Source organism: Aquarana catesbeiana, linkage group LG06, assembly GCF_042186555.1.
Source record: "Aquarana catesbeiana isolate 2022-GZ linkage group LG06, ASM4218655v1, whole genome shotgun sequence".
In the NCBI taxonomy this organism is placed as follows: Eukaryota; Metazoa; Chordata; class Amphibia; order Anura; family Ranidae; genus Aquarana; species Aquarana catesbeiana.
The window spans coordinates 414,060,567-414,076,140 of NC_133329.1; the positions used below are offsets into that span (position 1 = coordinate 414,060,567).

Below are 15,574 nucleotides of genomic sequence, written 5' to 3' on the forward strand. Positions count from 1 at the left end.
ATCGAAAATCCGAAATAACGAATAATCACTAACTATTAAATTATAGGTATTGAAATTTCCTTTTCAAAATTATTATTTTTTTTTTTTTTTTTTATAAACCTGTTTATTATATATAGAATGTTAAATACAGAGGGCATGTGCCGCGCTAAAGATGTGTAGTGATAAATGTACTCGTGTGATGGAAAAGCTGCGACACAAAAAACATGCGATACTCACGCAAAAACACATATAAAGGAAAAATGGCTGCGCTAATCAATTAGGAATCTTGAAAGAAAATAAATATTATTTCTTTTTTTTTTCCTTGTTTGGATTTTTGTTATGATAGTTTGTATTAAGAGACTGTATGATGTTTTCTTGATGGTGTGGCTATACCATCAATGTATGTTTGAACTGTTTATTTGTAAAAATTTAATAAAAATGGAGAATATAAAATAAATATTATGTGTACAAATACATAATGCGTAAATTAGCTCTGCATGGAAGTGTGAATAATATATAGAAAAATATACTCATCCATAGCAATAAGGAAGAAGGACAATTAAGGAGAAATTCATATATTGCAAAAGTTTCATGTATGTATATTGGTTCACACACATGAAACTTTTCAATATATGAATTTGGATGTGGATTATTTTTCTATATGTTATTCACACTTCCATGCAGAGCTAATTTACGCATTATGTATTTGTACACATAATATTTATTTTATTTCAAGATTCCCAATTTATTAGCGTGACCATTTTTTCCTTTATATTATTATATATAGAACCCGAAACATACAGGGACAAAAGAGAAAATAAATAAATAAAAATAATGGATACGTCCCAGTCGGGCAACAGCAAGTACCCACGCGGGGGTCTCTGCAAGGCGATGCATAACAAGGAGAACACGCAAATCACATGCCGGTCTCGGCTGGACTGAATTGTAAATTAGTTTAGACTCTAGTGCTCTAGAAGGACCAGGAGCAGGAGGCAGAAATACCTTCAGTTCAGTAACCTGTCAATACATGTGGGGCCTCTCAGTAAGGAGGATAAATAGGTGAGGAGAGGACGTGGAAAACTGGGAAGGGATGATGTAGGATGAGTCATACCTCCTCAATCAGATGATGCTGTAGATGGTTCTGCTAACCACTTGGACCATACTTTATTGTATTTCTTAGGGCATCCTCGATGATAATAGGTATCTCTATATATCGGGGTATTATGGTATTAACATGTGACTTCCATAAGGAGAGGGGGGGTGGAGCCTGTTTCTTCCAACATAAGGTAATCATTTTCCTGGCATAAAACAGGAGCAGGGGTCCTCTCTGCCTCTCTAGGTACCAGTTCCTGCACCAGAGCTCCGGAACATCCTGCGACCAGCGCTGGTGAAGAGCGGACAGCTCTGGAGAGGAGACTCTGAGGAGATGGGCATACAAGACAGAGGTGGGTTTCTCTGCACACTCGTATCTTGTAATTCTTTCAAGGTCACATTTTACCAATTGTCTCTCTGTAGAGGGGAATTGACTTTTGAAAGCATGGGACAACTGCAGGTAGTGAAATAAATACGAAGTTGGGACATTGAAATGTGATACTAGATGGTCAATAGAGCAAATAGAGTTGTCTGTGGCAACATCCGAGAGCCGCTTGATGTTACACTTGGCCCACACTATAGGATCAGGAAGTGTAAACAAATGTGATAGGTTATGGTTATTCCACAGGGGGGCATTTGGAGGAACTGCAGATCTTGGGTATCGCTCACAGACCGACCCTGCCCTCCATGCTCGAAGGGTTGTAAGCATGGAGAGAGTTATAGCATATGGGGCTTTGCGCCCTCTAAAAAGTAGATTGGACAGTGCTTCCACAGACCCAACCACTGCAGCTTCCACAATTACTGCGGAGTTGGACATATCTGGCACCAGCCGCCAGGCCGCAGTGACCAGCTGGGTTGCAAGAAATTATTTCTGGCAATCTAGAAACGCCAGCCCCCCTTGCGAGGTGGGGAGCATCAGGGTGATCACCTTATACCTAGGCTGGAGTGGACCCCCCCCCCCCCCAAAAAAAAAAAAAAAAAAAAAAAAGGAGGAAAAAATTCTGTTCAAATGCAAAAAGAAGGATTGGGGGGATTGAGGGGAGTTCCGAAAACAGATAATTGAATTTAGGGTGAATCTTCATTTTGATGAGATTTATTTGTCTCCATAACAGGACTTAGGAGGTGTGGGTCTGTCTAGATCAGGAGACAAGATGGCATTAAAGTCTCCCGTCAGCAACAGTTTAGCAGGACAGTAGGGTGTAATCCTCTCTAGAACAGCATACAATACCTCGTGTTTAAAAGGGGAGGGACATAAATACCAGCTATAATGTACCTGCGCTGCCAGATTGTAAGCACCAGCAGAACATACCTGCCCTGTGGGTCAGAGTGTACCACCTCAACAACACAGGGGAGGGATCTGTGGATCAGAATTGAGACTCCTCTAGCATAAGTAGAGTATGAGGCATGGAATGCCCTCTGTACCCAGGGTCTTTAGGGCCATCAGCTTGCTGCCTGTTAAATCAAAATCTGTGGAGTGTGTAGTTTGACATACTGAAATAAAAGAGCCCTCTTAAACTTGGAATTGAGGCCCCTCACATTCCGGGACATGACAGATACCATATCTCGATTACGTGATGCCCTTCGTGGGATATTGAACTGCTCTGCAGGAGGCTCCCTACACTAAGACGGATCTACTTTGTGATGCAGAAAGAGTGCACAAGTCAAAATATACCTTAAAGAACTCTATCACACATAAAACCTTAAAGACTTGACTTGCAAACAAAGTACTGTCTTGTGAACAGGTCTTGATCTAGCCCAGCTCGTCAGAGCAAACACTGTCAGTCTCACAAGGTGCACACTCCAGGAAGAGGTGGGGGGGCCACGGACTGTAAAGAGCACAATCCCAACTGCCAACCGCAGTTAGTGGCAGTAAATCCCTGGGATCAGGGAGAGGGGAAGGGGGAAGAGGGAGTGGAGGAGAGGGTCTGTGGAGGACCACAAGGAATATGCAGTCAATGGGAGAATCAGCAATTAGTTCCAGAAGTGATAATTAAGCTAATGTACAGTAGGTATCTGATTAGCGTTGGCCCCAAACAGTGGACTCTATGACAGTGGCTGTTATGCTGAATCCTGGCTCTCAAGTCCAAGAACATCAGGCATTTAAGGACAGCATCTTTGTCTGGATCCTAAAGGCTAACAGGCAAGATTCAGGGTAACAAAGACAGAGTCAACTGAAAATAAATGCCCAACGGGGCTCATAGGGCCGAAGCCCAAATACTTGCAGTGATCCAGCCAGTGGAGTGCATCTTTTCCAGTGTAACCTCACACGAGTGGGTTAACGGCCATCTAACCATGATGCTGCCGTCGACGGGATGTCAAAGAATCGGACACGATCACCATCCACAATCCGAAGCTTACTAGGATAGAGAAGGCTGAACTTGAGGCCCTTTTCTCTGAGCCACTTACGGACCTCTGTAAAAAAAGCGTCACTTCTGCTGAACCCCCGGCAAGTAATCCCGGAAGAGAAGGATCTTAGTGCTCTCATATTTGAAATCCTGCTTCTGTCTGGCCGCCACCAGAATCCGGTCACGATAGTTCAGTAATTTCAAGAGAAAATGCCGCGGTGGAGTCCCTGGAATAGGCGGCGTAGGGGGTACTCTGTGAGCCCTCTCCACCACAAATGTGAAGGGCATGGCGGGTAGATCCAGCAGCTGGATTAGGAAGGATTCAGCGAACTCTGCCAGCCTGGGGCCTTCCGCCCGCTTAGGCAGGCCAAGGATATGGATGTTATTGCATCTGAGTCTGTTCTCTGTATCTATGGATTTATCCTGAAGCGCTTTGACTTGGATTTGTAGGGCACGACCTCTCTAGAATCCGCACTAGTGTTGTCTTCAAGTTGTAAGATGCGATCCTCTGCCTCTGACATCCTAGATCTAAATTTGTCTAGATCATAGCGGATTAGGCTGATGTCTGTGGCCATATAGTCAATCTTTACCGTGAGCGTATCCTTACAGGATTTGACCGCATCGTTGCAGACTTTAATAGCAGCAAGGATGTCTGCTGTGGTGGGATTAGCTGCCTCAGATGGTCCGGCAGGAGATTGGGTAGCTGCAGACATGGTGCGTGCAGGAAGCCTCGTGGCCAATATGGCTGCTGGAGGAGAGGAGTAGCGAGAGGTATTCGCGGGTTTACAGGAGGATCTCAGCCTGCCTCATGACAGCAGAGGGACCCGCGGGATGCCCAATGTCTTCTTGGGGCCCAGGATGTCTTATGGAAGCTTCCAGTGGAAGAAAATAGAGTCCAAATGAAAGGCAGGATGATAACAGGAGCAGAGCTCAGGCACTACACGTCCTCTTGGTCTCACATCCCGGCCACGCACCCCGGAATTTCCTTTCAAATTTGGCTATTTATGAACGTAACATATACAAAATTAAGAATTATCCGAAATAACGAATGCCGCATCTAAACTAATGAAACTTAACTAATAATAATAACAAATAATAAGAAGAAGAATAAAAAGTTTTTATTATTTATTATTATTAATTCATTATGTTTCATTCGTTATTTCGGATAATCTGTAAGTTTGGATAAATTAGTATTCATTACAGAAAAATTTGAAAGAAAATTCCAATACCTATAATTTAATAGTTAGAAATAGTTGTTCTTATTTTCGGATTTTTGTTCTTTTTGAATTTTCAGATCTTCATTCTTATTTTCGGATTTTTGAATTTTAAAATTTTTGGAAAAATTGGTTAAACGGGTTTTCGTTAATTCGAAAACTTCTGTATTAATGAATTTGCCGAATTTACGCAAAAAACGATTTCGGAACGAAACGAATTACACAGGTCTAATTGTTAGCACTGATCACTGTATTAGTGTCACTGGTTCCCACAAAGTGTCAGTTAGTTTTTGAGTCGCTATGTATACAATCTGATCTCCCAAAAAATACTGTTTCCCTCCTTTATAAGTTTTTCCTCCTTTATAAGTTTTTCTTAACCAAGATCTTTTCTGATAAACCTTCTAATTTTGTGGAATGGCAATGGAAGCTAGGAGTTATAGAATCCACCCACTCCGTCCCCTGTATTCCACTTGTTTCCACCCAAAGTGTCAGGAGTATAAAGCCCAGCATCACAGGACAGGGTACACAGCCCCAGCATCACAGGACAGGGTACACAGCCCCAGCATCACAGGACAGGGTACACAGCCCCAGCATCACAGGACAGGGTACACAGCCCCAGCATCACAGGACAGGGTACACAGCCCCAGCATCACAGGACAGGGTACACAGCCCCAGCATCACAGGACAGAGTACACAGCCCCAGCATCACAGGACAGGGTACACAGCCCCAGCATCACAGGACAGGGTACACAGCCCCAGCATCACAGGACAGAGTACACAGCCCCAGCATCACAGGACAGAGTATACAACTCAGCATCACAGGACAGAGTATACAACTCAGCATCACAGGACAGAGTATACAACTCAGCATCACAGGACAGAGTATACAACTCAGCATCACAGGACAGAGTATACAACTCAGCATCACAGGACAGAGTATACAACTCAGCATCACAGGACAGAGTATACAGCTCAGCACCACAGGACAGAGTATACAGCCCCAGCATCACAGGACAGAGTATACAGCCCCAGCATCACAGGACAGAGTATACAGCCCCAGCATCACAGGACAGAGTATACAGCCCCAGCATCACAGGACAGAGTATACAGCCCCAGCATCACAGGACAGAGTATACAGCCCCAGCATCACAGGACAGAGTATACAGCCCCAGCATCACAGGACAGAGTATACAGCCCCAGCATCACAGGACAGAGTATACAGCCCCAGCACCACATGACAGAGTATACAACTCAGCATTGTTTGGACCACCCCTGGTCAGTTAAAGGCAGCGGGACATGCTCCATCATCTCCTCCAGTCCTTCTACTGTCTACAATACTACCCTTTTCTTACAGCAAACAATCTCACAAGCACAGGAGTATTTTTCACCATATCTTGTTTACACTTTGCATATACAACTCAGCACCACAGGACAGAGTATACAGCCATAGCACCACAGGACAGAGTATACAGCCATAGCACCACAGGACAGAGTATACAGCCATAGCACCACAGGACAGAGTATACAGCCATAGCACCACAGGACAGAGTATACAGCCATAGCACCACAGGACAGAGTATACAGCCATAGCACCACAGGACAGAGTATACAGCCATAGCACCACAGGACAAAGTATACAGCCCCAGCACCACAGGACAAAGTATACAGCCCCAGCACCACAGGACAAAGTATACAGCCCCAGCACCACAGGACAAAGTATACAGCCCCAGCACCACAGGACAAAGTATACAGCCCCAGCACCACAGGACAAAGTATACAGCCCCAGCACCACAGGACAAAGTATACAGCCCCAGCACCACAGGACAAAGTATACAGCCCCAGCACCACAGGACAAAGTATACAGCCCCAGCACCACAGGACAAAGTATACAGCCCCAGCACCACAGGACAAAGTATACAGCCCCAGCACCACAGGACAAAGTATACAGCCCCAGCACCACAGGACAAAGTATACAGCCCCAGCACCACAGGACAAAGTATACAGCCCCAGCACCACAGGACAAAGTATACAGCCCCAGCACCACAGGACAAAGTATACAGCCCCAGCACCACAGGACAAAGTATACAGCCCCAGCACCACAGGACAAAGTATACAGCCCCAGCACCACAGGACAAAGTATACAGCCCCAGCACCACAGGACAAAGTATACAGCCCCAGCACCACAGGACAAAGTATACAGCCCCAGCACCACAGGACAAAGTATACAGCCCCAGCACCACAGGACAGAGCATACAGCTCAGCACCACAGGACAGAGCATACAGCTCAGCATCACAGGACAGAGCATACAGCTCGGCATCACAGGACAGAGCATACAGCTCGGCATCACAGGACAGAGCATACAGCTCAGCATCACAGGACAGAGCATACAGCTCAGCATCACAGGACAGAGCATACAGCTCAGCATCACAGGACAGAGCATACAGCACCACAGAATTACAGGACAGAGAATACAGCCCCAATATCACAGGGCAGGGTATACAGCCCCAGCACCACAGGACAAAGTATACAGCCCCAGCACCACAGGACAAAGTATACAGCCCCAGCACCACAGGACAAAGTATACAGCCCCAGCACCACAGGACAGAGCATACAGCTCAGCACCACAGGACAGAGCATACAGCTCAGCATCACAGGACAGAGCATACAGCTCGGCATCACAGGACAGAGCATACAGCTCGGCATCACAGGACAGAGCATACAGCTCAGCATCACAGGACAGAGCATACAGCTCAGCATCACAGGACAGAGCATACAGCTCAGCATCACAGGACAGAGCATACAGCACCACAGAATTACAGGACAGAGAATACAGCCCCAATATCACAGGGCAGGGTATACAGCCCCAGCACCACAGGACAGATAGGGATTACCCTGTCACTGGCCAGAAACTGGAAGTGACGCTGTGGCTCAGAGGGAAAGCACCGCCCATGTCCTACAGCGATGCCAATTAAAAACTAGACAACAAGAATGACACCAAGATGGGAGTGTTCAGGCACATTGCATTGTGCCACAATGCAGGATAAAACCAGGCAAATGAAGTGTCCCATCTGCAATCACGTGATTGCTTAGATGTCATGATTCCCCTGGCGCCCGAACACAGTTAAAGGACCTTTTTCTTGGTTTTTGTTTTGTGACTAGCTCTGAGTGGCGGCGCCCGTGTGCCCTCTATGGACGGGCTGCCACTGCTTGGATATTGCATAAAATATTGTCAAATACATCTGACCAATGTTGGTGATGCCTATCTCATGTACCGTGCAACATACATGGTGGAGTTGTCCTGCTTTGCGCCCATATTGGGATAACATTTTTTAAATATATAGTGCTTTTCCTGAAGAGACAGTGCCCCAAATTCCCCAAATCGCACTATTATCCATGTTTCTAGACTCTTTCAAAAATGAAGAATAGGGTTTCCATCTGTTTTTAGTGGCTGCCAGGGCGAAAATTTCCGAGATACTGGAAATCCCAGCGCATTCCTTTAATAACAGAATGGAGTTAAATAAGCTTATGAGGATGAAGGAATTATCGGTGCAATTACACGACCGATATTCTAATTTGCAGGACAAATCCCCCAGAATATCCTTAATGAAAACCCAGATTTTGCAACTTTGTTATCCTAAAATTTCCCCACCTGACCCCAAAATCCTTATTATTTATATATCATCAATATCTCATCGATAGGCACATGTCGTATCCCATTTTTTTCCCCTTCTTTTCTTAATCTTTTTTTGCTTTTGCTTTTCCCCATATTAGTCATAGTTTTTAATGTTTAGTAATCTAAAATATATTTCGCAATTCTATCCCAATATTTTTTAGGGTAATTTAATGTCAAGATCTTTATGTATATTATTAATAATACTTAAAGCGGAGTTCCACCCAAAAGTGGAAGCTCTGCTTATCTGCTCCCCCCCCCCCTTTCAGTGCCACATTTGCCACCTTTCAGGAGGGGGGGGAGGGGAGAACAGGTACCTGTTTTTGACATGTAACCTTACCCATTTCCAGGAGAGGGCGCTGTCACTCTGAAGTTTGACCCCCCTTCTCCTTCCTCCGCCGCCGGGCCAATTAGAAAGCCGAAAGGCTTCACTGCCAGTTTCCCTTAAGACAAATGGTGGTGGCAGCACCCGACAGCCATTCCGAAAATTGGCTGGGGTGACAACATTGTGGGCTCCCTGGACAGGTAAGTGTCCATATATTAAAAGTCGGCAGCTGCAGGATTTGTACAGTTATTGTAGCTGCTGACTTTTATTTTATTTTTTCCCAGGTGGAATACCTCTTTAAGGCTCTTATGAGCCCAATTGCATACTTTTATGCCTTTATGCTGTGAATTGTGTTGGGGATTTTTATCATTTTTGTAATGATAATTTCAATAAAGATATATCAATAAAAAAAAAAAAAAAGTGTCAGTTAATGTCCAATCCCATAGTTTGTAGATGTAATAACTTTTGCGCAAACCAATCAATATACACTTATTGGGATTTTTTTTTTACCAAAAAATATGTGGCAGAATACACATTGGGATAAATATTTGATGTTTTGTAGCAGAAAGTAAAAAATATAGTTTTTTTTTTTCAAAATTGTCGGTCTTTTTTTGTTTATAGCACAAAAAAATAAAAACCGCAGAAGTGATCAAATACCACCATAAGAAAGCTCTTTTTGTGGGAAAAAAGGCGCCAATTTTGTTTGGGTACAACATCGCACAACCACGTAATTGTCAGCAAAAGTAACGCAGTGTGGTAGCACAAAAAAAGGGCAAATAGTTAAATGTCAGTATTGGGTTGGAAACGTTGGAGATGCTTACCACCACACCCTCTCAGTTTTGCTTATAATTGAACAAATTGCAATTATATTGTATCTTATATGCGTCTATTAGGTGAGCTTTGTAGTTCTGATGATGTATATGATATCAGCCTGTAATGGTATTTATGCATCCTTGACTTGGTTTGGGTTGTATAAATCGTACAGATGTGACACTTCACAGGCCGGTTTAGGACGTCCCCCAGGCGTGACATTACTAAAACCACAGCACCCCATCAAAGGAGTGTTTTATTTTTTGCTTTGTACATATAATTTAGGGCAGTGCCCAGCCCCCCATGCCATTTGTTTGACAAACCCTTGCCTAATAATCTAGAAAATTGCCAGAACTATTTTTTGGCATTCCCAGAGGGAGCTCAGCAATTGACTCTTCTTATTCCCCTCAGCAGATATTTCCTCTTATTATCAGTCCAGAACTTACATAAATTATTTTCTTGAATGTGTCACAGAAGTTTAAATTATGACTTTACATACTTCCCTCAGGGGACGTGACACCCACACCTCCTCAGAACAACCGCCGTCATCTGTACAGGGATAGGCAACACACATACCAGAAATATCAGATACTACTTACCTCCCTCCTCCTTGTAGTGTCTGAGGATCCCCCTCCAGTCCTCAGTACTTACCTCCCTCCTCCTTGTAGTGTATGAGGATCTCCCTCCAGTCCTCAGTACTTACCTCCCTCCTCCTTGTAGTGTATGAGGATCCCCTGCAGTCCTCAGTACTTACCTCCCTCCTCCTTGTAGTGTATGAGGATCCCCTCCAGTCCTCAGTACTTACCTCCCTCCTCCTTGTAGTGTATGAGGATCTCCTCCAGTCCTCAGTACTTACCTCCCTCCTCCATGTAGTGTATGAGGATCTCCCTCCAGTCCTCAGTACTTACCTCCCTCCTCCTTGTAGTGTATGAGGATCCCCTCCAGTCCTCAGTACTTACCTCCCTCCTCCTTGTAGTGTATGAGGATCCCCTCCAGTCCTCAGTACTTACCTCCCTCCTCCTTGTAGTGTATGAGGATCTCCCTCCAGTCTTCAGTACTTACCTCCCACCTCCTTGTAGTGTATGAGGATCCCCTCCAGTCCTCAGTACTTACCTCCCTCCTCCTTATAGTGTATGAGGATCCCCTCCAGTCCTCAGTACTTACCTCCCACCTCCTTGTAGTGTATGAGGATCTCCTCCATTCCTCAGTACTTACCTCCCCCCTCCTTGTAGTGTATGAGGATCTCCCTCCAGTCCTCAGTACTTACCTCCCTCCTCCTTGTAGTGTATGAGGATCCCCTCCAGTCCTCAGTATTTACCTCCCTCCTCCTTGTAGTGTATGAGGATCTCCTCCAGTCCTCAGTACTTACCTCCCTCCTCCTTGTAGTGTATGAGGATCTCCCTCCAGTCCTCAGTACTCACTTGCTACTGTTTCTAATGTATAATAATACCCCTCCAGTACCTACCTTTCTCCTCCTTGAAGTGTATGAGGATGTATCCCTGGGTGCAGTCGGTGTCTCGGATCTCACATTCTCCTCCGGTAAATTCGCTCCTCTTCTGGAAATACAGCAGAAGTTTATTTTTTAGTTTCTTCAGCCTCTGGGGGCCGTCATCCCACTGGAGGGAGACGGGGTACGGGTACTGGGGGTCCCCCATTCCTCTGGCAGTGACGGTTCCTTCTTCCGAGGTGAAGGATTATATAGAGAGACGTATGTTGTGTCCTCTGGGTGTGGGGAGGGAATGGCTTAAAGATCATTTTGTTTCAGTTTCAGCTCTCTACCTATTCTACCTAGTAGTCCTCCACACACACCTGACACTGATCACAGACACTGCATGATGGATACATAGTAATTCACCAATCATAAGAAATGTATATAAACCCAAAATCTATTTTCAGTATGTCTGCTCTCATATTGCACTTTATACAGTTTTCTTACAATACATCCGGAAAGTATTCACAGGGCTTCACTTTTTTCACATTTTGTTATATTACAGCCTTATTCCAAAATGGATTCAATTAATTATTTCCCTCAAAATTCTAAAAACAATCCCCCATAATGACAATGTGAGAGACGTTTGTTTGAAATCTTTGCAAATTTATTAAAAATAAAAAAGTAAATATATCCCATGTACATTATGGCCCGTACACACGATCCGAAAATCGTCCGAAAAATACAGTTTTTAAAGCTATCGTACGATAATCGGATCGTTAGACAGTTCATCCAATATTATTAGATCAGACAAACATGAACATTTTTCTCGTACCATACCAGATCGAACGAACGATTTTTGTTTAATCAGTACAGTTGTCATCCGAAAATACAATCAAAATACACGTGACATCACTTCCGATTTTTTATTCTGTCATTCGAGAATTTTCGTCACTTTAGTAACCTCTCCATTTTCGATATGCGACTAGCATGCAAAACAAACCGGACGACCTGTCGTCCAATTTTCCGATCGTGTGTACAGGGCTTAAGTATCACAGGCTCCTCCCATGTACATAAGTATCACAGGCTCCTCCCATGTACATAAGTATCACAGGCTCCTCCCATGTACATAAGTACCACAGGCTCCTCCCATGTACATAAGTATCACAGGCTCCTCACATGTACATAGGTATCACAGGCTCCTCCCATGTACATAAGTATCACAGGCTCCTCCCATGTACACAAGAATCACAGGCTCCTCCCATGTACATAAGTATCACAGGCTCCTCCCATGATTATAAGTATCACAGGCTCCTCCCATGTACATAAGTATCACAGGCTCCTCCCATGTACATAAGTATCACAGGCTCCTCCCATGTACATAAGTATCACAGGATCCTCCCATGTACATAAGTATCACAGGCTCCTCCCATGTACATAAGTATCACAGACTCCTCCCATGTACATAAGTATCACAGCCTTTGTTCAATACTTTGGTGAAGCTCCTTTGGCACCAATTACAGCCTCAAGTCTTGTTGAGTATGATGCAACAAGCTTGGCACACCTATTTTTAGGCAGTTTCTCCCATTCTTCTTTGTAGGACCTCTCAAGCAACAGGTTGGATGGGGAGCGTCGGTGCACAGCCATTTTCAGATCTCTCCAGAGATGTTCAATCGGGTTCAAGTCGGGGCTCTGGCTGGGCCACTCAAGGACATCCACAGAGTTGTCCCGTAGCCACTCTTTTGTTATCTTGGCTGTGTGCTTAGCAGACATCTCAAGTCTTCCACATTTGGCTGCGGGCTCCCGGACACCCACAAACGCCGGGCGAACTCCCGGGTGCCGCGATCTGCAGGCTGTAGCAAGCAGCTGCTTCCAGAGGATCGGTTCCCCCCTGGCAGGTTGTGGCGAGGAGAGGCGGCTCCCACAGGTCCATCTGGCTGGCTGCTTGTGCAAAGTAGCTCTCCTTCCTCTGAGCCAGGGGCTGGCAGCCTGTAGATTCTGCCAAGTGGATCGAGATGGTGGGCAGGGCGGGGGCATGGCTGACTCCCACAAACATCGGTGTCCTCCCTGGCCGAAAATGGAAAGGACTGCACTGGGAGGAGGAGCCAAGATGGCAGCCTGGGAATCTTCACCTGTATCCATGAGGTGAGCGACTGAAGTTTTCCCCTGCAGGAGTTCTTTCAGTCCTTAAACCCACTGTCCCCCACCACCTACAGCCCCCAGCACCCACTGTCTCCACCACCTACAGCCCCCAGCACCCACTGTTCCCAAGCACCTGCAGCCCCCAGCACCCACTTTCCCCCACCACCTACAGCGGAGCTTTGCGGTGTGATGCAGTCAGTGTGCTGCCCTTAGGCTGGCCCCTGGAGGGCATCCTGCCTCGTTGGTGATGTGCCTCCTCCTCCTCTCTCCTATCAGGCACCCACGTTGAGTCAGTGACCTCATCATCCCCTCCCTCTTCATCACTGGAGCAAACCTGGCAGTATGCTGCAGCAGGGGGAGCATGACTGCCAGATTGCTGTCCTTCTTGGGCACCCCCTCTGTCCGTGCTCACGGTTCTGCCTTCATCTAGCTCAGTATCATCATCAGAGCCTTCTAAACACTGGGCATCCTCCTGGAGCATGTACCCAACACTGTGGTCAAACAGTTCGAGGGACTCCTCAGGAGGACATGGTGGGGCTAGGGAAGGAGTCACTGATGACATTGAACCAAGGGAAGAGGCAGCTGCTTTGCTAGACAAAGTACCCTGAGCATGGGTGAGAGAGGATGAGGAGGATGAGGACGGCTTGGTCATCCACAAGACCAAGTCTTCCGCATGTTGTGGCTCAACACGGCCAGCTGCCGAAAAAAAGGCCAAGCGTGTCCCATGGCCACGTGCTGATGAGGATGCACCGTCTCCACGACCAGCACTGTTGTCTCTAGACACAGAGTCTGCTTGCCCTCTTTTATTGGCTTGTGACTGTCTGCCTCTCCTTGTTGGCCTTCCAGACATACTAATGGCCTGTAGCTGCACTAAGCTGGGATATATATATATATATATATATATATATATACACAGTGGGGACGGAAAGTATTCAGACCCCCTTAAATTTTTCACTCTTTGTTATATTGCAGCCATTTGCTAAAATCATTTAAGTTAATTTTTTTCCTCATTATTGTACACACAGCACCCCATATTGTACACAAAGCCCCCCATATTGTACACACAGCACCTCATATTGTACACACAGCACCCCATATTGTACACACAGCACCCCATATTGTACACACAGCACCCCATATTATACACAGCACCTCATATTGTACACACAGCACCCCATATTGTACACACAGCACCCCATATTGTACACACAGCACTCCATATTGTACACACAGCACCCCATATTGTACACACAGCACCCCATATTGTACACACAGCACTCCATATTGTACACACAGCACCCCATATTGTACACACAGCACCCCATATTGTACACACAGCACCCCATATTATACACACTGCACCCCATATTGTACACACAACACCCCATATTGTACACACAGCTCCTCATATTGTACACACAGCGCCCCATATTGTACACACAGCGCCCCATATTGTACACACAGCCCCCCATATTGACAGAAAAACACAGAATTGTTGACATTTTTGCAGATTTATTAAAAAGAAAAACTGAAATATCACATGGTCCTAAGTATTCAGACCCTTTACTCAGTATTTAGTAGAAGCCCCTTTTGATGAGTCTTTTTGGGAAAGATGCAACAAGTTTTTCACACCTGGATTTGGGGATCCTCTGCCATTCCTCCTTGCAGATCCTCTCCAGTTCTGTCAGGTTGGATGGTAAATGTTGGTGGACGGCCATTTTTAGGTCTCTCCAGAGATGCTGAATTGGGTTTAAGTCGGGGCTTTGGCTGGGCCATTCAAGAACATTCACTGAGTTGTTGTGAAGCCACTCCTTTGTTATTTTAGCTGTGTGCTTAGGGTCATTGTCTTGTTGGAAGGTAAACTTCAGCCCAGTCTGAGGTCCTAAGCACTCTGGAGAAGGTTTTCGTCCAGGATATCCCTGTACTTGGCTGCATTCATCTTTCCCTCGATTGCAACCAGTCGTCCTGTCCCTGCAGCTGAAAAACACCCCCACAGCATGATGCTGCCACCACCATGCTTCACTGTTGGGACTGTATTGGACAGGTGATGAGCAGTGCCTGGTTTTCTCCACACATACCGCTTAGAATTAAGGCCAAAAAGTTCTATCTTGGTCTCATCAGACCAGAGAATCTTATTTCTCACCATCTTGGAGTCCTTCAGGTGTTTTTTAGCAAACTCCATGCAGGCTTTCATGTGTCTTGCACTGAGGAGAGGCTTCCGTCGGGCCACTCTGCCATAAAGCCCCGACTGGTGGAGGGCTGCAGTGATGGTTGACTTTCTACAACTTTCTCCTATCTCCCGACTGCATCTCTGGAACTCAGCCACAGTGATCTTTGGGTTCTTCTTTACCTCTCTCACCAAGGCTCTTCTCCTCCGATAGCTCAGTTTGGCCAGACGGCCAGCTCTAGGAAGGGTTCTGGTCATCCCAAATGTCTTCCATTTAAGGATTATGGAGGCCACTGTGCTCTTAGGAACCTTAAGTGCAGCAGAAAATTTTTGTAACCTTGGCCAGATCTGTGCCTTGCCACAATTCTGTCTCTGAGCTCTTCAGGCAGTTCCTTTGACC

At 45.6% G+C, this 15,574-nt stretch overlaps 1 protein-coding gene across 2 annotated transcripts in view; it reads right to left on the reverse strand.

Annotated features, from left to right (window-relative positions):
* LOC141147309 (protein mono-ADP-ribosyltransferase PARP14-like) overlaps positions 1–11,169 on the reverse strand; it is a 181,662-nt gene extending 170,493 nt beyond the window's left edge. For both annotated transcript variants that reach the window (XM_073634520.1, XM_073634521.1), the window contains exon 1: positions 10,902–11,169. In XM_073634520.1, the coding sequence (XP_073490621.1) occupies positions 10,902–11,091 (190 nt within the window). In that variant the 5' untranslated portion in view covers positions 11,092–11,169. The remainder of the gene's footprint in view (positions 1–10,901) is intronic.
* Positions 11,170–15,574: the final 4,405 nt, after the last annotated feature.